This window comes from Caloenas nicobarica, chromosome 4 (assembly GCF_036013445.1).
Source record: "Caloenas nicobarica isolate bCalNic1 chromosome 4, bCalNic1.hap1, whole genome shotgun sequence".
Classification (NCBI taxonomy): Eukaryota; Metazoa; Chordata; class Aves; order Columbiformes; family Columbidae; genus Caloenas; species Caloenas nicobarica.
In genome coordinates, this window is record NC_088248.1 from 51,477,363 (window position 1) to 51,505,302 (window position 27,940).

General features: G+C 39.3%; 1 protein-coding gene across 1 annotated transcript; it reads right to left on the reverse strand.

Moving 5' to 3' along the window:
- Positions 1-310: 310 nt before the first annotated feature.
- On the reverse strand, positions 311-27,940 carry CWH43 (cell wall biogenesis 43 C-terminal homolog). Its single transcript, XM_065634416.1, has 16 exons — positions 27,867-27,940; positions 26,803-26,994; positions 23,419-23,539; positions 23,114-23,268; positions 21,580-21,781; positions 20,006-20,094; positions 17,905-18,159; positions 14,055-14,180; positions 11,509-11,588; positions 10,141-10,246; positions 7,689-7,824; positions 6,337-6,486; positions 3,905-4,049; positions 3,181-3,242; positions 1,976-2,131; positions 311-438 (listed from the first exon to the last, which is right to left on the reverse strand). The coding sequence occupies exons 1-16, from the start codon at positions 27,907-27,909 to the stop codon at positions 351-353; spliced, it is 2,106 nt and encodes a 701-aa protein (XP_065490488.1). The 5' UTR covers positions 27,910-27,940; the 3' UTR covers positions 311-350.

A 27,940-nucleotide genomic window follows, 5' to 3' on the forward strand; every position in this document is an offset into this window, starting at 1 on the left:
GCTCCTAGGGGAGGAAAGGGCTTGTATCTGGACCCTAAAGAAAACTCTGAAACAGCACAATATAGGATACCTTCAAAAAAGTTGAAGAAGTTACCACCAAAGCAAGTTCCCACCCTTGCTTTGCTGTGGACAAAGCAGGTATCTGGCTCAGGTAGGCACTGGTTTATCAAAATGCAGATGTCTTCCCTCTCTCACAGTGATAACGACTCATTAAAGAAAAGAGTCACCAGCCATTACGCAGACATTCACAGCGTTACACATCCTTAAACAATGTCATCTTTTTGGCTGCCAGTGCAGTTTCAAGCAACAAACCTTTATTGTTGGTCCCAATTATATGTTGTTTTCTCATTCTAGTTTGTCTGTTGAAAATACTTAGGAGTGCTCATATGAAAGTGATGAATATGCTCATAATTATGTCCATCTTTATAAGATCCAAACCTAAGAAAAATATTCAACAAAGCAAAACCATTACAACATGATTTAACCCATGGAATTAAATAATACACTTGCTGCAGTATAATTAACACTTCTTCCCAATGTTCTACATGGTTTATTTCAGACACAGGCCACAACTCTACTTACATAAAAATCATAATCTATATACACTATCTGACTACAGGTCTTTGAGTATAATGGAGACATTTAATTCCACTGATTGTATTAATGCCGTAGACACTCTATAAATGGAACTCCACCTGACGAAGGTGAGCAGTGCATTTATCTAGTAAAATCCTATGACCTTGTAAGTTTTTTCTACTTATTTCAGTGGAGATAGAATTCAACCCCACGTAATACCAAATACTCAGCCCTATTGTTAATATTGCACATCTTTCTTTTGAAAATTATGGTAAAAATTGTAATTGTTCATGCCATATTAAAATCTGAAAGTTTTTACTACTGTCTATTACGGTAGATAGATTTGCAGAAGGAAAATATAGCACTTATTCAAAATACCAGTGCTAAATAGCATTTAAAAGCAGTGCCATTACACTTCAAAAGAACTACAGTTAATTGGAAAAAGTTAAACTTATTCATAAAGGGTATAATTTTCTTTCTGTTTCTAGGCAGACATGAAAGAAATTAGGACCACAAAAATGTTCTGTGCCGAAATCAATTGAGAAAAATCTGAATGTGAATGCTAACTTTAGGCAAGTTTCATCATGTGGAAAACAGTGTGCAAACTTTTGCTTAGAGAGGAAGCCAGTGACTGAGTGCCAAATAAAAAATGAATAAGTTCAACTGTTAAGTGTCTAGAAGAAATTAAGATATTCTGTATTATGCAAGTTAGAAGTAGTAAATACAGCATTGCTGGAAATTGTCCCTCTGTAGCAACATCTATCTCAAACTTCACGACTCTTCCACTGATATTCAATATAAAATAAATACCTTTCTCAATATTTATCTTCCTTGTGCAATGCCTGTGGAAAAATGGCCATGTTAAAGAAATAAATAACTTTTTATGTAAAAATCTAGTCCTTTTTTCTGCTGGACATATGTAACATACTGCCTCAGGCATTCTCCTTAATTTTTGCTCCAGTTACATAGTATGTTTTAAAATGCTTATGCAAAGAGTATTTAACGTATATATTGTATTTTATGTTCTAAATAATAATACATTAAGACCTCAATCTTCAAAAGTGCTGAGAAACATGGGAGATGTCTCATCATCTACAAAATTAGTCACCATACCACTTAGCAAATATCCCTATCAAACAATCTCAGAAATTAATCACTTGGGTGAAAGAAGCATTACCTTCGACTTATGCTATGACACAGGAGACTGATTTTCCCAAGGCGCATGCCAAGTCAGTGGAAAAAAATTTGAATTACAAATCAGAAGTTCTTACTTCTTAATCTTCTGCTTAGCCTGGTAATAACCAGCGTGTCCCACTTTAAGAACAATTTTTTTCCTAGACTTCTCTTTTACAAGATGTCATGGACCTCATCCCCTTAATTTCTTATGAGAAACACTGACCTGGGATTGAAATGGATGTCCTCGGGAACTTGGCTGGGATCAGTGACAATTCTATCATTATCAATATAGCTATCCAAGTCATCTGGGATCCTAAATTTGGCCATCTGGACTTCTGAATCACTTAAGCCAGCATGAGATATGCGGGCATAGCCCAACCTGTGGGATACAAGAAGAGTTAGTTTGAAGAAATAACTCAAGGCAATTTCAGCACATTCTTGATTCATGTATCTTTTTTTTCAGGAGTTACTATTTAACCTATCAGCCTAACTTTTCATTTCTGTGAATCTCACCTTCAAAAACCTTAAAGCGCTCTATAAACATGAGCATTGTAACAAAATGTCACGAGTAGAAAAACAGAGAAAATTTGACAACAAAAATAAATTCTAGATCTAGAAACTTATTTTTTAAATTAGTTTTAGAATATGCATACTGGTATAAGCTCACCAACTTTTTTCATTGAAGAGATTTTGAAATTCAAGAAAGGAACTCAGGCATCAGTGGAATGAATAATGAGAAAAATTAGATTGCAAATGGGGGTTTTGTTGTTGCTTTTTTTTTTTTCTACTCAGTACTGTTACTTAAGACAGCTATCTAGTTTACTGGGTTTACTCCTGTGAAGACTGCAGAATTTGCAGTTTATTCAGAAGAAACTGAATTCCATTTCGGTACATACATCACCAGGAGAATGATTTACAAGCAACTTGATATTAAAAGATCTGGAGTGCATAGGTCCCAGTAGAGGAAAGTGCTTCAGTGTGGGCTTACACAGTTAAAGTTTCCACTGAATCCAGCATAAAGCTTGGCTGGATTAGATCAGCATTTTGCTTCAACGAACCCTACAATCATGGTTCAAAATGTGTATCTTCTGTGTCACATACTAATCAGGGCTTAGCCTTCACATTTTAGAATGAAGCTGCAAAGACAGAGCTTTGGAAAAAAGTAGGTTTATGTTACCCAAGCAGATTAGATCTGAAGGCTCTTGACACAGAATGATGAAACCTCTAATACTGTCTTTGGGAATGATATTCAGAAATACACCAATTCATCCCGAGATGGATGTTTCCCATTATTTCATGATATATCTAACTGTCCATACATAATTGTTTACGCATGTAAGACTCTTCCACAATTACCTAAAGAAGAGTGTAAAACTGATTGTCATAAAGATGTTTAAAACTAATGAATAATGATCCACTTTAACATACCTTATAACTCCGCGATACATAATATAGCTGCACCATCTGTCATGATCTGTACTGTCAATATCCTATGAGTGAAAGCAGAAAAAAAAGATCAACAAAATAAGGCAAGCTTTCCTTATGGGTAGGCTTTAAATCAGTATCAGAACCAATGTGTAAACCTGCTATAGAAAAATATTTTGCTTAGAACATTGTAATAAGGTAGAAAGGTAAAACCCCACTGTCAGACAAATTAGACAACTTTTTTACATCTCCTGACAGAAAACCAAATTGCAGAACTCACTTTTAAAACAAAAGAATAACAGAATTGGAGGTTGGAAGGGACATCTGGAGGTCACCCACTACCAACCCCACACTTAGAGTAACTCCAAGAAGGTTTCTCAGGGTCTTATGCAGCCAATTTCTGAATATCTCCACAGATGGAGATTTCACAGCTTCTTTGGGCCTCTGTTCTAATGCTTGACAACCCTAACGGTGATTGTTTATTTTTTTCTTCTGCTATTCTAACTGACATTTCCTAGTGGCAACTGCTGTTCATTGCCTCTTGTCCTTTCACTGTGTAACTCCACCTTCTCTATAACAAGTCATGAGGTAGCTGAAGATTGTATTTGAAAATGTGCATGTATTTTCTTATATGTCTATTTCCAAGTTATCAATTTGAAATATTAAGCTTAATGTTTCGAATACACATTATCTTTAACAGCTAAAAGAAGCAGTATTTTTACATTACCTGGACATTTCCGTTTTCTATTAATTCAGTATAATCTCTGGATCCAGGAGCTGACGTGATGTATCCTAGAAATACAACTTGCTTAGAGCTAGTCTTCAATAGTTTTGAAACAGCTATAGCCTGGAGTTTTCTGTCCAAGTCCTCTCTGAAAGAAATGGTAAAGACTTTAACATACGTATGTTTTAGCTCAGAATCTTTTTGCTATAGCATATTAAACCACAAATGAATCTGACATCTTTTTTATGGCTCAGTATTAGAGAGTATGAAAGTTTATAGAAAGCTCACTGATTCAGAATGATCACTATGTTCGATAAAAGCCACATGGTCGTGCTAGATGTAATTAGGATTCTCTTTCTAACCATTATAGGTACAACTTTTTCTATTATGGTTTTGGTTTTAATACTGATCTCATCACTAGGAAATGTGCATATAAGTGTTTTGGTTATGTGAGGCTTTGTCTCTGCCTGCACTTGAAATGTGATTGTGCAAGCACAGAGTGGTGCATGACAAAGAGCTCCCATGCTAACAAAACTTTTAGGATGGACAGATCATGGTAAAACAAACAAACAAACAAACAAACAAAATCTTAAAGTCTGGGTCACATAATTGATGAAATATAACTTAAGAGCTACATCATCCCATTAACACTACTTAATGACATTTGGCAGGTATTCTGCATCTATTTAACAAGATTTACACAACAGTTCCAACAAGTCCAAAAGTCACAGCGTAAGTGGAGCCTGGTAAAATACTGCACTGGATCCCATTCCCTGTCCTTGGATTTGTCATAACATAATGTAAATACAGTTCTCTTTCTACGATTCTTCACGTTAATAACTTTAAACAGCTGTGCAGAGCATGTTTTCTTCTTTATGATAGACTGGGCTAAATACCATTGAGAGGGGGAGTTGATTTTGGAATCTGTAATCCCAAAAGAATACAAGAATTTAAATGCTACTGTGTTTTCTAAATAGCAGAACTTGACTGAAGCAAAGGCATTGGGGAGAAAAAGCACAGAGTCAGGAGACAAAAAACCTCAACCATTTAAACAGAAGTCTGACCTGGGTATAGGTGAACTTGCCTGCTCAGCTAGCTGCTCTTTCTAGAATCACAGAATCTAGAAGTTGCGTTCTTTTAAATGACACAGGCATGGTTACATTTTTTAAAGTCTTTTAAAAAATCCCTAGTTATGCAGCGCATATATAGTTTATCTCATCCTAAGCAGCAGATGAAAAAAAGATTAAAAACAAGCAGCTGTATGTGCCATTTAATTACAAATTCATTCATCTCAAAACACAATCTAATTTGTAATTGTTTCCCGTGTTTCTCCTCCTATTTTCTCCTTCATCTTTATCTCATCTCTCTGAGGGGGGAATACAGAGCTATTTTCTTCTACTTCAACAACCAGTTTATCAGAGAGACAAGTCTTAATCTGTGTGAGGTGCAGAATGAAATTCCTTTCTAGAGGTCAGCCTGGGAATGGTTTCTGACAACTATATATGTTTGGTAAAAGGGAAATCTGTGAACAATTTGCATACTTGGTGCACAGCTTCTGCACAGGGGAAGGAAACAGGGAAGCTCAGTATGGGATAATGAGAATTCCTACTGCTTTCTGAGCAGCTTCTTTGCATATTATATTCTGCACCTAATCCATAAATTTGCTTCTCCTTGAATTATAACAAATACAAAAATAAGTCCAAATCTTACTACATAATCACAAACATAATACTAGATATTGCAGCAAATGAAACAGAAAATACAGCCACATGAAGTATCGCAAAACTCTCCCTTATTAGTATTCATTACACACAAGTAATCAAGACATTGTCCTAAAGAACTGAAATATACACCATTATCTTTTCTGTCACATATTTGAGTTATTGGTATAATTCTTCCTTTCAAAATCCAAGGATCAATTTAGATATTTCCAGTTTAACCTAGTCAGAAGGACAGTGAATGGATATTTTTGTTGCTTTTTCAATACTATCCTTTCTTGGAGGTTTCAGAATTCTTACTTTTTATTTTAATAAGCATCTATTGTCCATTAATGCTATCTATCTGCAACTATAACTAGCTGCAGTCATGGAAAGTAATAGATCTGTTCCACATGCAGAAAGTCAGAAGCATGCTATCCTGCACTGAAATGTATCTGTAGCCCTATTATGTGTTGTGGTTTTGCAGAACTATATATCTCTAGTAACTCAGATATCAGGCTCAGCTGAGTGTTGGGGGACATATTTGTCCATTTAAAAGAATGCTTCAAAATTTTAAAACAGTAGGTATGTCATAGAATTTCCTCCAATGTGCCTTCTTAGAACCAGTATTACAGCAGCATATTTTAAAAGGTACAAAAGAAATCCCAGAAGTTCACAAATTACAGCTATGTTACACGGCTTTGCACGACATAATGTAACAACAAATAAAATACACACTCTTCATTTCCAAAGTGCGCAACAACAAAATCAACCAGTTTCCCTGTGAAGTTGACAGTCATGGAGATGGCGGGTGCAATCTCTCCCTCTGGAGACGGAAGGAGGTGATGGGCAGATTTTACAATTGGATACCTTGATAGCGCCATAATCCTACATGAGAAGAGGGAAACAGTTACATTTCGTAGTTCACAAGCCTCACAAGTGTGAACTAAGCAGATAAATATGAGCAGAAAACTAATGGTCACTGAACTCAAACCATCAGACCAGAATACAAACCATCTCTAGCAGACTATTCTGAATCTAGAAGGTTTTCCTCTAAAATATTACTTAAGTACATGTCTAAAAATGTATTATCAAGTTCATTCCTACACAAAGAAATACCATTCCAGATACATGAATTCTTACACTGAGCCTTTCAAAATCTGCATCTTCAGACAAAACAGAATTTTATACTACCAGTAATTAAAATGTATTTTATTAGAAGTAGGAGCAGGTAGAAATACACCTTTAAACCAGGAAATTTCTCAACCTTTCAGCTTCTGTTCGGAATCAACCTTAAAACAATTTTGGGTCAGGTTTTTCCAAAATATTTCATGAAGAAAATTTCAGAGAATGACTCTTCTGCCCCATTCTGCATCACTTAGAGACAAAGGCTCTGGAAGAGGAAAGTTACTAAATTCCCTTAATATACAGAAAAAATTAAATAGCCATTGCAACATCACTAGGAAGTTCCATTTGCCACAGAGATCTGCGTATCCTCCGGGAAAAAAAGCCACATCATAAGCCACTATTTTCTAGAGGGCAAAGACATGCAGCTGGTAGTTGGTCAAGCACTGAAGTAAAATCAGACACAAAAAGTCTGGTCAAATAGACATGCACCTTTCTATGCCCATTTCCCACTATACAGCCCAAGCTGGATTTAATTAATTAAAAATTTCTAATAACTCCAGGTGCAGCTACATTTTCCAACTGCTATCATGTTTTTAAGTCTGAAATCTAAACTTTTCGTAGGCTAAAACAAAATAATGAGAAAAGCGAATCAGATACAGTACTTGGAATGCCAGACATCCAACTCTGTACATCAAAGGGCAGGATGCCATTCTCTGCATCACCACAGCCAAAGCAGCGTATAAGGCCAGGCACCAAAAACTTATCATTTTTAACAATGAGAAAACTTAATCTGCATTGCACTGTAATGAGAGGGAATCAAGGTGCATTCTTAAAGACAAGTCCTAACAAGTGATTACGGTGATTATTATTCCAATTATTCTTTGCCCATGTTCTAGTGGAGTTAGTATTGGGTAGTGTATTTACATATATTTACTGTCACTGTGTATGTAAAGATGACTCACCCCCAAGTGTGATCTCTTGTGCTTGGACCAAAATCCGTGTAAAATCCTAGTCTTTCTCCTAGCCACATTGTTGGATCATTGTTCCCAATGAATGGTTTAGAGGCATCACTCTCTATAATAGTGATAAAATCTGCACCTAAAATGGGGAAGAAAAAAGAAAATATTTGTGAAACCATAGCTGTGACCTATACGTGTGATTTATAAATGACTACATAATGTCATAATTTCCCTTTTGATTACACAGGGATGGACACAAGCCCTTCAGGAGTCAATCACGGCAAATCTTACACTGGCAACAAAATCATGCCCAAACTTTCAGTCACTGCAGGCTACACAGCCTCAGGACAGACACTTCGTGTCTGGATGCCACAGTACCTTCCCGGTGCATAACCAGACACACGTGAGACGGCACAGTCCAGCTGGTCTGCACGAACCTAGTGCAGGCCATTTCAAAAGCATTAGACGTAATGTGCATACACAGATAAACAGCACAGCAGCGAGTCCACTGCTTTCAACTTGTTGAAAAAGCACTACACAGCACATCTGTGCTTACCTTTATCTACCAAATCCCATTCTGCTCCAAAGGGTCCCGTGCAAGAGGGAGCAGGTTGCTGCTGCCAAAACAATTAATCAGCCCATAGCAACCTAGCGTCAGCCACCAGGCACGGTAAGAAAAGGGTTCCCAGCTTTACTGAATTGTTGACACCTCACTTTCTCAGGCCACTGTGGTCCCTCCCTGTTCAGATGCTGAGGTATGGTTTTGTCAGGGGAACATGACAGGTCCTCCTGTATTTTAGCTGCAGGACACAGGAACAGCTACGTGGTCCCTCAAGGAACTGGCAGCTAAGGAAGACCTGCCCATGCCTGAGGGAAGGTGAGGGTCTGCAGGCTGGGCACAGGCTGGGCACAGGCTGGCTGAACCATCCAGGCTCCGCTTCAGCAGCAGGTCAGTGCGGCTGCAGCAGCAGCAAGTGCTCCCTTCTTGCGGTGATCATGCCTTCCTGGAGTGCTCTCCTACTCTAGAAGGCAGATCGAGTCACCGCTTCATCCGCAGCCCTTCTGTAAGGAATTACGACCACACCGAATTGTCTTATTTAGCACTATGAAAGCCATGTCAGCAGCGAAAATGGTAGCTCGGAGTACGTTTAAGTGGATTCCCAGATTTTTGCTTCTACATCATTAGCATATATGCTGGCCACGGAAACAATGACTGAAACCATCAAGAGGGCTTCATGTTGCCTCCCTTCAGGGCAGGCAGGAGTTCTAGTCACAAAAGCCATCACACGTTGCATCTTCACTGTTCCAGCAGAGAGAAGATGAGCCCAAGGAATGCACACTTCTGAAGATAACCCCTGTGCTGAAGAAGCTGGCCCCTCTTTTCTCTGTGGCTGTCAAAATCAGCTACTCTTCTTTAGCAAACAAACCGTTTCAGAAGCTCCAGCTGAACTCTGAATGCATTAATGCATTTCCTGGAAATTATAATGTGGTATTTTATGTAACAGCATACATGTAACATAAAACCCCAGAATACTGTTTCCAGCAATCAGGAATTAAGATTTATTCCTTTATATTTTGGAATTTGCTGCCTTTTTGACATACCAATTGCTTCTTTTAGAAGTGATACTTCATTTCCACAAATAAATCCTCAGCAGACATAACCAGGTAATCTCTTTTTCTAATATTCATGAATTTAAACTATAGGTACCAAAAATAAATGTATTCATTACAGTTAAAAAATAAATATGCGAAGATTAAATAAATACCCAGACATGGGTATTGACCACTGGTCAATCGCTTTCAATGCACCCTGCAGCAGCACTAGTCTTTGGTCCAAATTCTTCATTTCCTATAGCTAATTTTCCAACCAAAATCATATCCATGAGCAACAGGTTAGAGACTCTTCTTTACAGTACAATCCTGACAACTCAACTAGGCTACAGTCACTAATTTTCTTTTATACATTGCTCTGGCTCAGTGATTGGAGCAGACTTGTCTGTTTCTCCTCTGTACACCTTGGTTAGGGCATTTTAATTTCAGACCCTTTAGGAATTATATAATGCTTCACATCTGAAAAAAACAGACCAGTTATAAAACATTAAATTTGATCTAAAAGGATATTTATCACTATTTCATTTATGTAAAGAATTTCTCTATAGACAGGGAACTCAGCAGCAATATGAGAAAAAAATCCAAATAACAAACAAAACGTTTCCTCCGACCAGAAGATTCTTTAAAAATACATTAAAAATTATCACTGCAAATGGATTTTCAACAGAAGTGATTGTATTGGAACAGCTCACAAATTCAGGAGAAAGCCACTAAACACAAGTTTTTGTGTTAATGTGTTAATTTTTGTGTTAATGGGTACTCAGTTATCCAGCAGGTGTTCTTGTTTGTGTCTCTTCAGATGAACCCTCTCAAACATAAATGCAGTGGAAAAAAAAAATGTTACCTGTCTGATTAAGCAAATCAGCTGATCCTTCCAAATTAGACCATCCGTCATTGTCATATCCAAATCTAAAAGGCCAGATCATAGCAGAGAAGTCTCTTTTTGGAACCTCAGAAAAACGAATGGAAAAAAAAAGTACAATTTGACTTTCAGGTATTATACTTTCACAGTCAACAACACTAGATACATGGTGCCATAAAAGACACGCAAGAAGAGATGTTTAACCAGCATATTTTCCTAATGAAGCTGTCAGGATTACAAAAGACTTTTGGTATTTTTGAGAAAAATCTGCTATTAACAAGAGGAGAAGAGTCATCATAGTTGAAATGAATTTGTACAAGTAACAGTAAATAAGTGAATATGAAAGAGATTACTAATTTTTTCGTCTAAGAGGGACTACCCACTTTTTTCCACGTTATAAGGTATTACAAACCCGGATGAGTTCTGAAAAGAAAGCCAAATGTGTATGTCTGTGTGCATGTGTGAATACACACGTGCATGGGGGTGCGTACACACACACACACACAATTTCCACTTAGCTCTCGTCACCTTCTCTGCCTCTTTTCCTGCATTTGTCCTGAGTGATTTCTCTAACAAAAAAAAAATTACCAACAGGAATACATATCAAGAGCAAGTTTCAAAGGACTTTTTCAGAACTGCCACCAAAAGAAAAAAGTCTAATTCATAATTGCAACCAAGTGCATCAATTAAATTAAATCATTGAACAGAAAAAATGTTAATTTATATCTGATCAAAACAGATCTTATTTTAAATTTAAATTACTACATAAGCAAGCAACACACTTGGACAACTGGTAAGTAATCTAAATGCTAAACTTTGCAAGCATTAAGCATCTTAATCTTAATTGTTATCATTGTAATACCTAATTTTTTGCCGGACAGAAAACTGGAATCTTATGATATTTATCCAATTTCCATAACTAGTCTAAGTCAACCAAGTTTTCAGAGAGGTCAAATTCAGAGTTAAAAATACAAAAACATAGCATCCTTCAGCTGGAATGAACCTCAGGCTGCTAACAGCATTGTTCTGTCAAGTTTTGAATACAATTCAAGTAAACTCATTTATAAAAGTAACATTCAAATTGAATATATGAGGCAAGCATCTCGCAAGTTTTCAGATTTTTTTTTTCCTTCATAGCAGCACAATAAATCTCCAAAGACCCAGACATTTCCCATGTCCAATGTCAATTTACAAATTAAACTTTTTGCATCTCCATTTCTGCATTCGTTTTGCTGAATACTTGGATACTGGTACGAAGAGTTCTTCAGCACCAACCAACACACCTAGAATACCACACGCGCATTTTACTGCATATTTGAAAGTTATCACTTTCACAAACGCACTACTCACCCCTTGGCCTAACTTCTTCTGGTAAGTTTTATAACGTAGACCCAATCCTAGCAAACCAACACCAACAAACAGCCACAATACTTGAAACAGAAGCACACAGAAAAGTTGTTTTTAAAGCAAGAGAAAATAATGTTATTATTGCAGTTAAACAGAACTGGGTACACTGTCATTGTAACATGTGCTATTCATAGAATGGGAAACGAATACATTTCAATTTCCATGTATGCCAGTGATAACACCATTCCAGGGCAGTGTACTGAAGAGTATCTATACACATGCAGAATATCTACATGTATGCAGATACACTTGCATTCTCCAAAACATAACAGGCTGAGCAGATAAAATATACCAAAACTCCTCAGAATATTTATGTAAAAATGATGCCTCCTGAAGCATTCACTATAGGAGATGAGTAACAGCATCATGTAAACCCTCCAATGTTTTCCTCTCTGTGTTCCAGGTATGCATATGTAGTCTATAATTTTTATTTTGTATTAAAACAATGTGTGGAAGAAAATTTGGTTTACTTCACAAGCCTTTAGACATCAGAAAGACGTGATCCCTGCCAGACCTCCAGAGCAGTCCTTTGTTTGACACATTCTTGGAACGGCGCTGTAGCTTCACAGAATCCCAGTCCAGCTCTCCCATTGCTGCTGCAGCCTTCCAAATAACTACAGTGGACACCCGAGAGCTCTCAGGATTTGGCATTTTGTAATTTGATGATCAAACCCCTCTGCAGTTATTTCATTTACGAGGTGGCATAAGGTATCTACAATGATTTTAGGAACTCCAGTTTATTCTTTCGTAAAATCTTTAAACAGATATGTAATTACTTTTATGCAAGTTCTCTAGAATAATTTTGTGTAAACTTTAAATAAATTTTATCATGGATTACGTCAGAAGAGAAAACATGCTGTTTACGTTAGTGAATGTCAAGCAATTTCATACTCTGCAAGATGCAAAGGTGCTTGAAGGGGAAGCTGAGAAAATACAATTCTGGGCATGATGAAGAAATACAAGAGTTACTGTTGTAATGTCACAAAATCAGCTGAGCTTTGCTGTGCTTTCTGACAGACGGTATTTTGAAGTATTTACTCACTTCTATGAAATGTTTTTGAGTAGTAATATTTAAACCACTTGCACTGGTGCTCACATTGCCTCTAACATACAAACTCTCAGGGGCCAGTATGTAGGGTAAAGACCTTCCTAAAGATTTCAGAAATAGCCCTAAAAAGCAGTGAAGCACTATTGTCTTCAGTTTCCAAATGAGCCAAAATGAGATATGCAAATAAGTAATTTGATCCAGAGTCACAGGGAAAAAAAAGATGCAGGAATTTGAACCTTCAGCGTCCTGATCTCCATATAGTTAGTATGCCCTAACACCTAGCAATTTTTTCCTTTACCAAAATTCACAATACTGGCAGACTTTTTCCTTGGCAAAAGTAATCTAACAATGAAAACAAACCTGAAGCTCAAATATAAGAAAGATGGGAACAGGCCTTTTAGCAGGGCCTGTTGCAACAGGACAAGGGGTAATGGTTTTAAACTAAAGGAGGGGAGATTCAGACTAGGCATGAGGAAGACATTTTTTACAATGAGGGTGGTAAGTTACTGGCACAGGTTGCCCAGGGATGTGGTAGATGCCCCATCCCTGGAGACATCCCAGGCCAGGCTGGATGGGGCTCTGAGCAACCTGATCTAGTTGAAGATGTCCCGGCTCATTGCAGGGGGGTTGGACTAGAGGACCTTTGAAGGTCCCTTCCAACCCGAACTATTCTATGATTGTGTGACTGTATAGAAATACTTGAATTGGATGGATTCCAGAGGTTAAAAAGCCAAAAAGCAGTAAAACCTCAAACGTTTTAATTTCTCTTCAAAACCTAGGGAAAAAAGTATATATTACACATATCAGCAGGAAAGCTGAGATCCCTGGGCACAGTTCACAGGCAGGAGATGAAAAAGGCTTCCTGAGGACAGGCCTGGTCTGAACGTGTGGCAGGACTGTGCAGAGATGTCAGCACAGAAGGTTTTGCAGGACTGCCCCCTCACACAGGAGGAGTGTCACATCATACAGCAGCTCCTGGGCCAGCCAGCTGACACGGCCTGGTAAAGAGTGTCACACCGCATGGCTTCAAAATCAACATACCGAACGGGCTGAAAAATCATTCATATCTTTTGTATACACTTATAATAAACCCCAAGATCCAGAGAGGCCTCCCCCTCAACTGCCAAAATGAAATCACGAATGATGCCAAATCCATTTTTACGTTTTCTTTTTTCCCTGGTTCATTTTTTTGGTTTCCATTTAACTCATTCTGTGAGAAACAGCCTCTCTCTCAACTGTAATCATAATGAAGCTGCTCCTCAGTTAGTATATGTCATAATTAAAACCGGAACTAGGGCATTACCAACTACAAGTCCAGCTCTAAAACTAGCACCAAACAACCATTTCTAATATACCTGAGCAAAACACTCCACTGTGTTACTCTTTTTCCTCAGACACTATTGCTAGAGTCAGGGAAGAAAGGAAATAAAATTATACTTACATAGTTTAATATAGTTTTTACTCTTTTTGAATAGTGCCTTTTGATTGCTTTTCACTTCAAAGACAGAGCTAAGGTCCTTTTTGGGTCCTGTTAGAAAGTCTACCCCAATACATAACATGATAAACCCTGTAAAAATATAAGTCATTAGCTTTTCCAAAGAGCTTTAACATATTAAACATTGCTCAGAAATGCACCATTTATAAACTCCCGGCTGTTGTGTTATATTCAACCTTATGGCTCCAACAAAGACAATTCAAAGCACAAACACAGATAAATCCCATACTAAATGTAGTAAAGCAGGCAATATGAGATTTTTTGACAGAGAAATTTCTATTTATCATTGTCACAATATTCACCTCACCTATGTCTGCAGCACTTTAAAAAAATTTAATTTACATTGTTGTATTTGCTGACATAAGCATTGCTTCCAACAAAATGAGCTACTGACATTAAACATGCCACTAATGACAAATATTTCCAAAAAATTTCAAAATAGGAGTATTGCAATAAGAATTAAAAGCTAAAAGGTTAATTAGAATGCCACTGAATGCCTGCTTCACACAAAAATAATGAAGTTCAATATTATATTGTTTGTTGGGTTTTGGTTTGTTTTTTCAAATAAGCTGCTGCTAAGATTTAATACACCTGAAACAGCCTTATTAAGCCTGCTTTGTGCTGATGACTGAAGAGCAGACCTAATAGTCAAAGTATCCAGCCAAAGACCCCTTCACATTAGGTTCTCTACTCTGGACTGTGGTGAGCTCCAAAATACAGGCCACTTTTGGGTCTTTCACAATGGGGGCTGCTGCCACTAAGGCAACTTACAGCTGCTCTTGCTCTTCCCTTGCAACCCAGCAGCCGAAGGATCGTGATATTACCAGATACCTTTGTGGTCCCCAGCATCAGGCTGCCAATCAAGCAACCCTCAGAACCTGTCTCATTATTCTCTATGGAAACACAGAGATATGTCAACTCTGCTGGTGCTACTGGGCTCCACTACAGCACATTTTACCAGGTTTCTTCTGTCACTGAAATATTTGTTTAAAGCCATGTTTGCCCCTCCTCCATTCATGTACCGACTGGGAGAACAATAAAACCAAAAATATTTGGATCCTTTGATCTGGGGCGAAGTAGCAAATCTTGCAGCAGACCTCCTTGCCCCTGTGTATCCCAACACCAACTTCCACAGAACCTCGAGCACACTTAGCCAGCGCTCTCAAGCAAAGACTGATTTGCAGTGGAGTTTCAGGGTATTATGTCAAAAAGGCTTGCACACAGTAGGAAAACTATGCTAAAATGCTTCCAGGCTCCTATTGAGGGCTACGACTCTCAGCTCAGCCCAGTGCTTTCAAAGTTTACCGGAATTAATCTGGACAAGAGCAATTAAGTTACACCTACATATTACAGAACATTAAAATAACAGCTTGATGAAAAAATACATTGTTGATTGTAGACGTCTATGATCTTTGCGAATGACCTGCTCCGTCACCAAGATAGAAGTAACACATTTTTATGTAGGAACTACAAAAGTAATTGCTCAACAGTTTGTTTTAAAAACAGCATAAGCAGACTGCAGCAGGTTGGGAGGCTGGCTTAACACGGCAGCATCTGACACTCTTCTGCTCCAGAGCCAACAGAACCAGCCGTGCTTTTTAAGAACAGGCAACTAAGCACACCTGTGGGTAGATTTTAAAAGCTAGTCAGCACACTGTTGCACTGCACTGTGAGGGTATCTTTTCAATAGGTAGTTTGGACTAATAGTACAAGCTCTTTTCCCATCCCTTATGAGCTAAAAGATCCAACCACCCACAAAGAAAACATGGCAGCATAATGAATTGGATAAGAGCTCTGCTGGAGAAGGTATATGTCCTTAATATCTCTGTGGCATAGTCAATTAACTATAGAAGGCAAGCTTTATTTCAGAGTTATAGCTGAGGATAAAATAACTGTTGCTCAGTATTTTCTTATTGCCCTTACTTGTTAAACTAGTTGTAGTGAAGTTTTGCAAACCAGGAAGCTGGGTCTAGTGCAATGGAGAAAGGAGAACACACAAAACCCTTCTCAAAGGGAGACGGATTCAAAGCCATGAAAGCTGATGGAAGACCAGGGATCCGACCCCTCAGCATCACGTTACATCACAGGGAAGCAGCACAGAAGTTTTGAACATAATGATCTTACTTTCATTGTCACTTTTCCTGGTGCGGTTCCCTACCCAAACTGCGGCAAGAGAAAGGCAGGATATTGGACAGGAGGAGAAAGCAAGAAATAGCACTTGCACCTGAAAGAAACCAGAAGAAAACAAGCAGTTTGCCAGAAAGCCAAGCTGTAAGGGAAGAAGCGCAGCAACAAATACACAATCTCATGGTATAATCTGCAAATCTTTGATAAGCAATGGGGTGGCCATCAAAAAGAGAGAAGCCGGATTCTCAGATGGAATATAAACTCATGTAGCACCATCAGCTGAGATGGGTTCAGTTCACAGTTTTCTTTCTACCAAGGAGAAAGTCAGGGCCATCTCTGTGTTACTATCCAGTGATCATGCCTGGTGAATTAATCACACGCATGTATTTCAAAGGAAGTGAGAAAAGGATTTGATGTAACAGTTTGTCTTTTGCCAAAGCATTACTCAAGAAAGCAATTGACACTCCTCTACCACATGCTTTCTTCATATGACTTCAAAAAATAAAATTAAAATAACTAAGATTACTGTTTCTGCGGACCCCTCGAGTGTTTTCAGAACAAATAAAAGTGCAATAAATTACAGGAACTCTCCTCAAAACATAATAAACTGAAACCCTGCATGTGATTGTTGTAATATGTGAAACACATATGGAGACTAAGAAACTGGAGTGACAGAAACTGATTGCAAAGACATTTACGAAATCTAAAAACATTGGAGCAACAAGTCAAGCACTGCATTCATTAACCCTTTTCAAACAAAATAAAGGATAATGCCTCACATTTTAAAATGTGCCACACACTTGGCCCAAGACAATGTTTGGCATTGTTTAAATATAATTAGTGAAATATGCTATTGAAACACATTAGTACCTATTAAGAAAATAATTCTGGAGACAAAACCAGAAAGAGTTGTTTTCATTTCCACCTCTCTACCTTCATCAAGGGATCATTTTGCTAAAACCTCTGTATTTGCTCCCCTCAATTCTTCCTCATTGTCAAATACCTGACAATTTCTTATCTTCCTCTCCTGATTGCATGTTTTTGACACCATAGGCTTATCAACATTTCTCCCAACGCACTGGTGTGTCCACAAAGCAGAAGGCAGAGCCACATGGAACTGAAGCTCAGGTCTCAAGTGCAGGCTAGCTAGATCAGCAGGGTGCTGCGCTTTGCTCCTCAAAGCAGGGCTAAATAAAGCACTGAAGTGTGTTACAGTTGCAGTAACACAGCTTTCAGAAACTCCTGAGTTTCCAGAAACTACATTGCCACCTGAGGTACCATACTGTTATCTCAGGCAGCCAACACACAGGTGCAGTCACACCCTGGACCGCAGTGCAGCCGTATTCTTAGGGTGACTGATTAATAGATCTCTGATTAATAGATCTCTTTGATCTACACAGTTGTGTACTGAGTTATCAGACTTCTTCCCTTTGTCATTTTCCCTCAGATAACTCCATTTTCTGCCCATATTTTAAACTATTTCTAACAGTAATGAAACAAGTAGATTACTTTTTGGGTGTCTCACTAATTTTCTTGTAGAAACTCTTACCATAGGAAATCAAACAGGAGCTGAGCATTCAGAAAGACTATTTATAAACTAAGTATATTTTAAACATCTGGTTGAGGCTCAAGCAAACATATTTGTATTTGTTCATAGTCACAAACGTACCTAAAAGAAGATGAGAGCTTTCTCTAACGTAAATTCCTCCAGGTACAAATTTATAAGCTGTACACCAGACACAGAAGAATAATTCAAGAACGTAGGTAAACATGGCTGTACTCATGGCTTTCCCGGGATGCAGACAGCTGACAAAGCGTCCAGCCAGTTGAGGCCACACACACATAGTAAAGGCAGCGAGAATGTTGCCTGCAACAGCAGCACTCCAGGTGTGTAAATAAAGGAGCCCAGCCGAAGACGCTAAACCTGTGCAGGGATAGAAAAGAACAGGCTAAGTTACAGTCAAGTATATTATCCGTCACCTTCTTTTTCACATCGTGTCTAGGAAAAAAAAAAGAGAGTCTGGGAAATATAACTGTGCTTTGCAGCCCTGAGAACTGCATCACTAGAAGCACAGTTATTTCCAGTAGCCAAAGATTTACTTTTCCTAATATCTTATTCTCTTAAAGATTGCATATTCAGCTGAAAACACTGCAGCAAAAAGACAGCAAAGAAACATTATCAAGAGCCAAAACTGAACAGTTTTTCTTACACAGACTTCTCCCAGCACAACAGAGGAATGATGCGGTTTTTAAGAGGTTAACAGGTCTGCCTGTCGTGAACTTCCTTCAATATAATATAGAAAGAACCAAATACATTAATGTGAAGAGAAGATATTTTTCCCTGATCTTGTCTCCTTTAGATAACCATATGATGGGCACGAAAGCAACTATTAATCTTCTACTGACTGCAAGATCCTTGATTTACCACACTGTCTTTGACTGTGATGGGATTTGAACCCAAACAGAAAATTAACAACTACAGAAACTTTCTATAACAGGACAACTTTGTTTTAAAACTTTATAGCAGGTAAGGAAATGTTTATTAACTTTCACATCATGATAGCAAATGTATAGAAACATTTTTAATTACTCTTTTGCAGCAAGATTCTGAGCATTTTAGAATACAATGCTTGAATCAGCTGAAGAACCATTCTGTACTTGCTTCAAATTAGCAATGTGTGTACATCACCAATGAAATGCTCATACTCACATTACAATCTGCACACATGTGTCTTAAAACTAACATATGCAGCAAAAGGTAAATTATTTGGGCAACTGATGGTTTAAACATTGCCAACTCTTGTGCCTTTATTGTGACTTTCCTGATATTTGGTATTATATTTTGGTTCCTGACTAGGAGAAACTCAGTTTGCATTAAATATCTTGTCTTCAAGGTTGTGGAAAATGATTTGAAAGTGTTGGCTCTTAAGTGCTCCAAAAGAAAAAGTGAACAAGAATACAGACAAACATAACTCTCAATTTCCTTTGGTCTCTGCTTTGTCTTCTTGATACAAACATCTGTAAACAATTAGCTAAGGCAAAAAATTAAGCAGATTTATATTTTTATGAAACAGCATTTACACCACTAAATTTCACTCAGATGGGCCTACAAATTAAACCAAGCTACATCCATCCATTCTGAGAAGGTATGGAAAACACATCTCCACAGTTCAATAGTAGAATTATTTCCATCTCCTCCTACTTGCTCCACAGCATAGATATACCATTCTCCTGAAAATGGATGTCCAGATTGAGCATGTGAATCCCTCTTCCCAGCACCCAAGACCCACTGTATGCACATTGATTCACAGATATATTGATCCAGCAGAACTGCTTTGATGTTCATACTGTTTTACTGCCTGGAGGTTCTTGACACCTAAGCAGACAGGAGGCGAGCTTGCCTCCAGGTGAACCGCTCATTAAATTACAAGGTATTGTGCCTACTGCAGAATCAGGGAGCTTGTGTCATCTCAGCCCCGTAACCCCAGATGTAGCCTTACACAATGCAGATGGTGAGAACTGAGAGGCTACTCATGGGAAGAGAACCTCAACAGGGGCTTCTGAAGGGAGCAACGGTGCTCTGCAATGGCCTGGACATTTGGCCTGTAACCTTTAGTCAACCCGTCAGACATGTATACTACAGTCAGTGACAGAGAAAAGGATGCTTTGATTAGCAATTGAATTTTCTGAGATGTGGTGTAGGGTCACAGGGCTTGAGTAAAGGGAATAGGGTAACAGAAATGAAAATTCTGCTCAGGATTTGCACCTACCTACAAGAAACCAGGCAAAACTTGTGACAGAAGACCAGCTCCAAAATGAAAGCATCAGTCCATGAGCCAGACCCAACAGAACTGTACCTCTAATACGAGGAAAAACAAATCATACATTAACGCAATTTTTTAAACACCTGGCATTGAAAAAGAACCTTCTAGACATACAGACAAGGATGCTTGGCAATATTTTATATTCCTTTTATTTTAAACAGAGCTCAATTTGAGCACAAATTATCTTTATTTCACACTCTGCTAAATTTTCTCCCCTTTACTGGACATAACATCCAGTTGAAAATAATGGCAGTTCATCATAAGGAATGAGTGAGCTATGTTCACTCCACTGAAATACTAGGCACAAAAGGCAAAAGTAACTTAGAGAAAATGAGAAGGAGGAATCCATCCCAAACAGAAGTATTTTCTTCACATCAAATAGGGGATCCTACAGCATCTAACATTGCTATTGGTCTTGCGTAGCTCTTGTCTACACTAATTCCAAATTATTAACTGCCTCACCTGCTGCTACAGATAGCTGACTCAGAATAACTAACCTGGTCTCTTTCTAGATTTTTGGGTCCCAGGTGAGCAACACACAGCATTAAGACTGTGGGAAAGGCAGGATGTACGGCTCCAGCCACGCGGATGATAAAGGAAGATCAATACTAACATGACCATCCGGACGGTCAAAGAAGAAATAATACTAACATGATTAAATCACAGCAATTAGTCAAACATAAAGGGTCTGGGACAGGTTATACAGAAGTATGGGTTTTTTATGACTGCAAGGAGTGATAGCCCAGGTCAGTGAGAATGATATCTTGGGCTGGAAAACCGCCCCCATATGTATGATGTGTGAATGTTGCGCCTGGGCTTGTGAACGAGTGGGTCGGAACGCCACCCACAAGATATGCATGGGAACGTGACTGAAAACAGTCACAAGATGAGTATGGTGTGTTTGGAATAACATTTTTTGAAAAAAACATCCTGTTTAACCTCTTGGTCCAGGCCCGTATCTGCAAAGCTATAAATTGAGAAGTGCTAATTAAAGAGAGCTCAGCTCAGCTCAGCTCGGCTCTGCTCTCGCTGCTATCAAGAACTTTGTGTCTCCATCTTTGCGTACTTCTACAGAAGTATATCTTTTAATATTGCACACAGTTTACTATCTTATCTCCATGCATCTCTGATGTACACTACTACCTGCCATCTCATCTCTGAAGTCAACTGCTAGATTCATTTACTGCACAGTATAGACACTTCCTTTATAAGTCCTTAAACCTCAGTCCTAATTTAAAAATGGGTTTGCAATGTGGCAAATCAAGTTTTTCATTGCTGAAATAAAAATCAAGCTGCATTAGAAAATTTTAAGATTTATTGGTTTAGACACAATGCCCAGAGGTATCTGAAAGCAAGAATGAATCCACAAGTCCTCTGTGTGAAGTACCTTGTACCCACTTTTTTCTATGTAAAGGTCCTATACCATCGTCTGGTTGAGTTTTAATTTGTCATGGAAAGAGCAGTGGCTTTTGATTACTGTTGTGTTTAAATTATCATAATAATAATTTAAAAATACTTACCCATATGGATTAGGATCTGGACCAGCATGGGGATGACCACTTACTGCCCATCTAGAAATTAAAGAGACTTCCCCAAATATCCACAGGGTGAGGAACAGGAGGCTGCCAAAAGCAACCCCTGACGAAAGCCAGTGAGGGTGGGAAACAGTCTCTTTAACTGCATTACCAGTTTTGTTTGCTTCTTGTTTCCTCTTGTCTCCATCTAGAATAAGAATAGAAATATAGCTGAGAAAACTGTCAAATCCTATTAGAAAGGGTTAATGAGAAAAAGAAATAGCCAAGATCACTAAATTACCAGAATAAATTACTGGCTTAGACAAACGCTAGCTTATCTGATCATTTGTGGAACTTGATAAGACAAAAAAGTCTCTAATAACATTCCTATGTCTGTCAGGAAAAGCTACTCACCTTAAGTGTACAAAAATGGCAACCTGCCCATATGATTATTCTTCATACTACTGGAATTTAAATAATTAAATTTGCTTTGAAAAATCAGCAGAAAAGTTATTAGAATTTGTTCAGAGGATTCTGTTCTCTGAAACTCCAAACTCTGATAAGAACAAAACCCGACACTTTGAAAGAAGCCAAAAATAAACTCCCTTCCTTCTCCTTTTTCCATGCACTCTAGATCCTCTCTCGTCTAAGGAGAACGCAGTTCATTTAATTGCACAGACACATTGCTTTGTTACCTGGGAAGAAGACAGATTCCCTTCCTAATCTCCTGCAGTAGATTCCCTTTCCAAATTATGATGAAATTTTGAGTTTAATCTATGTCATGCAATGCAAGTCTACAAGCAATACACATGATGCCAATTTATACCCACTTACACACAGATAAGGTCTTATCTTTCAGTTAATTCATCCAGGTTATACTGAGAAGGAAGGAACTTCTGAGGATTTAACACGAGCTGCCTTAGCTAACCAAGCCAACCTTGTCGTCTTCCTTGGCAATACTACCCTCAGAGTTTCCCAGTGTGCTCAGCCTGTGCCTCCCCCACTGCTGTGTACTCTGTCCAGACTCTCCAAGAACTGGGACAAATTTTGACCAGGACAACTTGTCTACTCTTCCAATTTTTTCTGTTTATTTTGCCGCATCCCCAGTTTTGTCCGGTCGCCCCTTCTCTGTCAAAGAATATGCACTGGCAAAGAAACTCAAAGAGCAGGCTGAATTAAGAAAATAACAAATACCACAGACATTTCATGTTGGAATGAGGATAACCCAACCTGGTTTTATTGGTCTAGGTTATGCCTTTGTTGGGTTTACTGTCACATTATAGATACCGCAATTAGATGGCAGTTCCAACACCATCTTACTACAGCTTGTATGAATTGTGATATTGATGCTGCCACATTAGGGGCCGATGGAAGTACCCCATGGTTTCTAAAGTCTGCAATGCTCATGCATGAGGTCTAAAAACAGACTGTACCGGGGGGAGCGTAGGTGGGGTGGGGAAAGAATCAAAACCCAGTGACATATAGATAGGTATACCTTACTATGTTTTCCTAACTGCTATCTTTGCTGTAATATGCTTACCTGAATAAATTCGCTCCACTGCTACTATAAAACCAATTATCAGTATGACAGTATTGGCAGCTTGTGAGCTCCAGACTGGGTTTAGCGATGTGTACCAGATGCGAAGAACAAGGAGCATTATCTTGCCTAGCATGAGGCCCCATATCCTGATGAACCTGTAAGAATCAGGTTTAGAAATACTGGTGCATTTGAGAGAAAAAAAATAAATAATCTTAAATTCTTGGGAAGAAAAAAAAACAACAAAACACACAACTTTTTTAATATAAAGAAGTGCCGGTTGCCATCCTATCAGTATAAAAAAATACCTTTGTAAACTGTTTCCTGACCACCACGTTACTGTTTGAACCAGCAGTGAAGTAGAAACACCTGCAGCCAAGACGAATAGTCTGATTGAAGCATTTGGTGCCTGGTATGATGTTAAGCTTCCTACAAACAAACACACACGTACAGAGATCGCTTTAATGGGCAACAGAGATCAGGTAATAAGGATTTCCTGTGCATTAGTTCGATCTTGTCTGTAATTCGGATGGCTATACCATTCATCTGAAAACAGAGGACACTAGACATTTTTAAACAAACCAAAGAAATGTAGGTATGGATAGAAACTGGGTATATATGACATTATAGCAGTTACCATTTTTAGGAAAGACAATAACATGAAGCAATTATCCAAGATTCCAGTGATTGCCCCAATTTGAGTATTTATGGTCATTGACTCCATAAACAGGATATATGGATAAAATATCTAAGCATACAGATAGTCCTCAACAGCACACTTACATAACTCAAAAGCTGTCAAAGTGCTCTGGGGCAAAAGCCATACTGTTTTAGAAAGGAGCCATCACCATACATTGCACAAGGCATTTGCCTTGGCGTGTGTGAACAAGGTTTCCTCTGGCCCAGTATCGGGAGTCAGAGTGCTCATTAGCAGCCTGTGTCATCTTGTTACTGGAAACTGTCGCTCTCCCAGTCACTGGAAGAGACCGTGCACATGCATCTCTGTCATTTGCCAGGGCACAGTGACCTTGCCTTTATCACCAGTTTTAAACTCTGCTAGCAGGTTTGCAATTCAAGTGACTATGGGTCGCACACATTCTCGTAACTTCAGTCAGTGTAGCAAATTCTGATCCAGAACCAGGGACAAACAGCAGGAGAAGCAACATAATTTTGCTACCAGCCATTTGTAAGTGAGTGTGAGTCAAACCTGAAGAGACATCAAGCAGGGAGGCCAGAAATGGAGCTGCTGATTTTCGCAATGCATGCTAGGAATCCTCCAACTGTCTGTTTGCTCATTCTGCTCAGTGTAAAAGGTGCAAAACTTAGAGCAAAGATGGTAAAATGAAATCAAGATGTAGTGAAGATGTACAGGTAAGGACTTTAGCAGAGATTGCATGTACAACGCACACTGATTTCTATTGCTCAATTGTGCTGAAATCTGCAACTCTGCCTCTTCAAATCTTTCATCACTTGTGCTAGCCAGATTAAAGCTTGTGTGGGTTTGCCTGCTTACAAGCAGACACACCTTTTGCTGCTGCGCAAGTACACCCAAAACGTAAATGTATCTATCCAAATTTACTGTGTATTGTCTGAAAACATAGATTCGAATGGGCACTAACACAGGGGAAGTTCATTGTTATTGGTTTGGTGTTTGTTTGTGAATGGGAAGTCGTAAAGCCCAGTGCTGCCTGTGCAAGGGCATCTGGATAACTTGAGAACCTGCAGTAGGGGGGCAAGTAAAGAGTGAGGTTTACCACTGACTGCTAAACACCTTGCTGGAGACAAAGAGGGTGAGGAACATGCTCTTGCATCTTGCCCAGATGCTAACGTTCACTGTAGGGCAACAGATAAGGAGAATACAAAGTACAGTAGAGCTGGGAGAGAATACCGTGTAGACTTGCCAAGGGGTGGACAATATTAGGAGTGTCTGGGAGATGGAAACAGCAAAGCAATGTGGTCACTATGGGAATAGTTCCTGCTCTGTCAGGAATGAAGGGGAGGTCATACCTGCATACAGCAATGCTCAGGTTAGCCCAAAAGTGAGGGTGAGAACAGCTTCAGTCTCTCCATGCCCTGGAGTCCTTCTCTGACCACCTCCATTAACACATCCCTTCCTCAGATTACTACTGAAGGTGCTGGCTTTCTGTTTGTAGCTAATATCTTCAGGAGCTTGTGATCCAGGTGAAGCAAACAAGCATAAACCAGCAGACTTTACACACCATTATAGGACTGTCATTGCTCTTTCACTTAGCAGAACAAAAATTACACATATTTAAGCAATCTCCATCTCTTCTGGCAAAGTGAACTAGTAAACATAGCAAGGCGATCTGAAGGATTTTGTGTTACTGCGATATCTGAAGGAATGTAGGGTGCAATTTGAAATGTTTACACTCATTACTAGTTTCTAAATTAACAGATCTTGTAGAAAGCAATGCACTGAACACTGATGCAGAAACCTGAAGTAGAAGACTGCTCACTGAAAAGCTTATTAAAAACCAACCAAAAAAGTATTAGGATGGTTATGACAGAAAGAGTAGAAAAAGAAAAGAACATGGTAAAAACATGCTGCTTCTAAACTGGTGAAACCAACGAGCTGTGTTCAGTTCTAATACCTTTTTAGAGATAAAGAACAAGAATTCTTTTTAAAAATAAAGTCATGTAGTGAAAGTAAGTCAGAAGATACTGTTCTGTCTTCTTCCAATAAAAGAAGATGATTACATGGAAAGTGATTCTCCAATTATCACCTTATATTGATAAATGAGGAGCCAGGAACTGCTGCTTGTGAAAGAGAAGCCAAAAGCTGCTGCTTCTGAAAGACATCAGTTACCAGCAGCCTTTGCTCCGTCCGCAGGATGGAAACCTTTGTCTCCTCTGAGTTCATCCAGGTGTTGCAAACTCATTAGCAATAACTTGCTTCTGAATGTGGCTGTAGCTGCCAAACCTTCTCCCAACAAACTTCCAGAAAATCAGCAAAAGCCAAGACTTGCAACAGTCAGCTGAAGACCAAAGAGGGAATCCCAGCGAGTCTTGGTTTACAGGGGAGCATGTGGAATGGGTAGTGAGGCAGTTTTATCTTGACTATAAGATCAAACTTTCTTCCTGTGCAACTGACAAAATGAGAGTCATCTCACAGATAGGATGAGCCTACAACCTCATCAATATGCTACAGGCATATAGACATATTTAACAACAACAACAAAAACATAAGCTTTAACAAAATAAAAACCTGGTTCAGAAAGTAAGTCTACCAAATAGAACATTTTGCTCACAGCAGATTACTTTTATAATAGCCCCAAGCTGTTCTGTAACGTCTCGTCTCTACTCATTGTCACAGACACAGAACTGCTATACAAAAGACACCCACTCTGCTGATATCTGTGCGGTGTCAAAAACTATTTTCCTATTCGGCACAACTTGTATTAATTTAAAAGCTTCTAGAAATAAAAGTGAAATGAGATTTTACTTGAATTATGCAGTACTGGTCTAAAAACCAACACAATTGATGGAAACTATATTCCTTTGGCTATATCTAAAAGCTTGAGAGAAAAAGAAAAGCATGACTTCGAGGAGACCAAAACCAACTTATTTGTGTCTCTTTTCAGAATCATCTGATTTTTGAGGCCATTTGGAATCTTTATTCTTATGCTTTGATACCGAGATGAAATCTATAACTCACTATGGTGCATACTTACCAACCATAGTCAGTTTCAGAAGGGCTAGGATGTACTTGTTGTTAGCCAGCCTCCAAAAAGGGGCAAATATCAAGAATACCGGAGAAAAGAAGGCAACAGCAAATAATTCTAGGCCCGTGAGTGCTAGTGTCTGAAGGGGGAAGTAATAGATCATCGGTGGCAGTGCATGGTAAAGAGACCAAGAAATGTAGCCTAAAAAAAAAAAAAAAAAAAAAAGAGGGAGAGAGAAAAAAATCATAGATATTCAACAGCATGGTTTCCTGGAGATTACTTAAAAATATACTAATTTATATTTCCAAAGTAGAATATCAAAAGTTGATTATCAAATGTATTTGAAAGTAGTTCAAGTAACAGTAGCCACTTCCTGTGAATAAATACTTGCTATCTCAAGTTAAATAAATACATTTTCCCAGGATCAGAATGAAGAGAAGAAAACAGCTCTTCCTTCACTCAGACAGTGGTTCCCACTTGGATGTTCAGCGCAGGAGCGCTCCATCTAGGAAAGGGCTGGGGTTCAGAGGGAACAACGCTGGCTACATAAGTAGTCCACCCACAGTCTCAGGGCTCCCCGAAGCCAGACCGCTGTCTTAACGCGTTATTCTAGCAAACCGGAGCGCGGCTCTCCGCTGAGGACACCTGTCCGGGCACACCAGCTGTGGTCACCCCTCCGCGCTGCAGGAGGTGCCGCCAGCGCCCGCGGGGACCGGGCTCCAGGACCCCCCTCGGCGCTGGGACCCCGCTCGGCACCGGCTCTGCCAACACCTGTGCAAGCACCTGGCTGAGAGCAGGAAGTAAATCCCGGGCTGATCCAAGAGACAAAAGGCATTCCAGCGCTAGGAGGGCAAAAAGAACCCTCAGCAGCGGCCGCTGTCCGCTCACTTCCAGCGGAGGAGCTTTCCGTCGTCCCTCCCCGCGGACGGCGAGCCCCAGGACACGCTGCCGGGGCTGCCCCGCTGCGGCGTTCCCAGGAGAGCCCCCCGCAGGGCTCCCAGGCGGGGCTGCGGGAGGCTGACCGGCACCTCCACCGCGACCCCGCACCGCCCACCGGCCCCGCCGCTACCTACCCAGCAAGGTCTCCGAGAGAACGGCCCTCCACAGGGGGAACATCGCCCCGCGGCGCTGCCCGTCCCGGAGCCGA

Bases quoted from the DNA above. Each gene is read 5' to 3' on its own strand.
- CWH43 (XM_065634416.1), bottom strand. From the start codon at position 27,909: ATGTTCCCCCTGTGGAGGGCCGTTCTCTCGGAGACCTTGCTGG. The intron at 14,181-17,904 runs GTACGTTTGTGA...ATATTTTTACAG, and splicing joins AAGCTCTCATCTTCTTTTAG to GGTTTATCATGTTATGTATT. The intron at 439-1,975 runs GTCAGTGTTTCT...TATTTTTCTTAG, and splicing joins GACATCCATTTCAATCCCAG to GTTTGGATCTTATAAAGATG.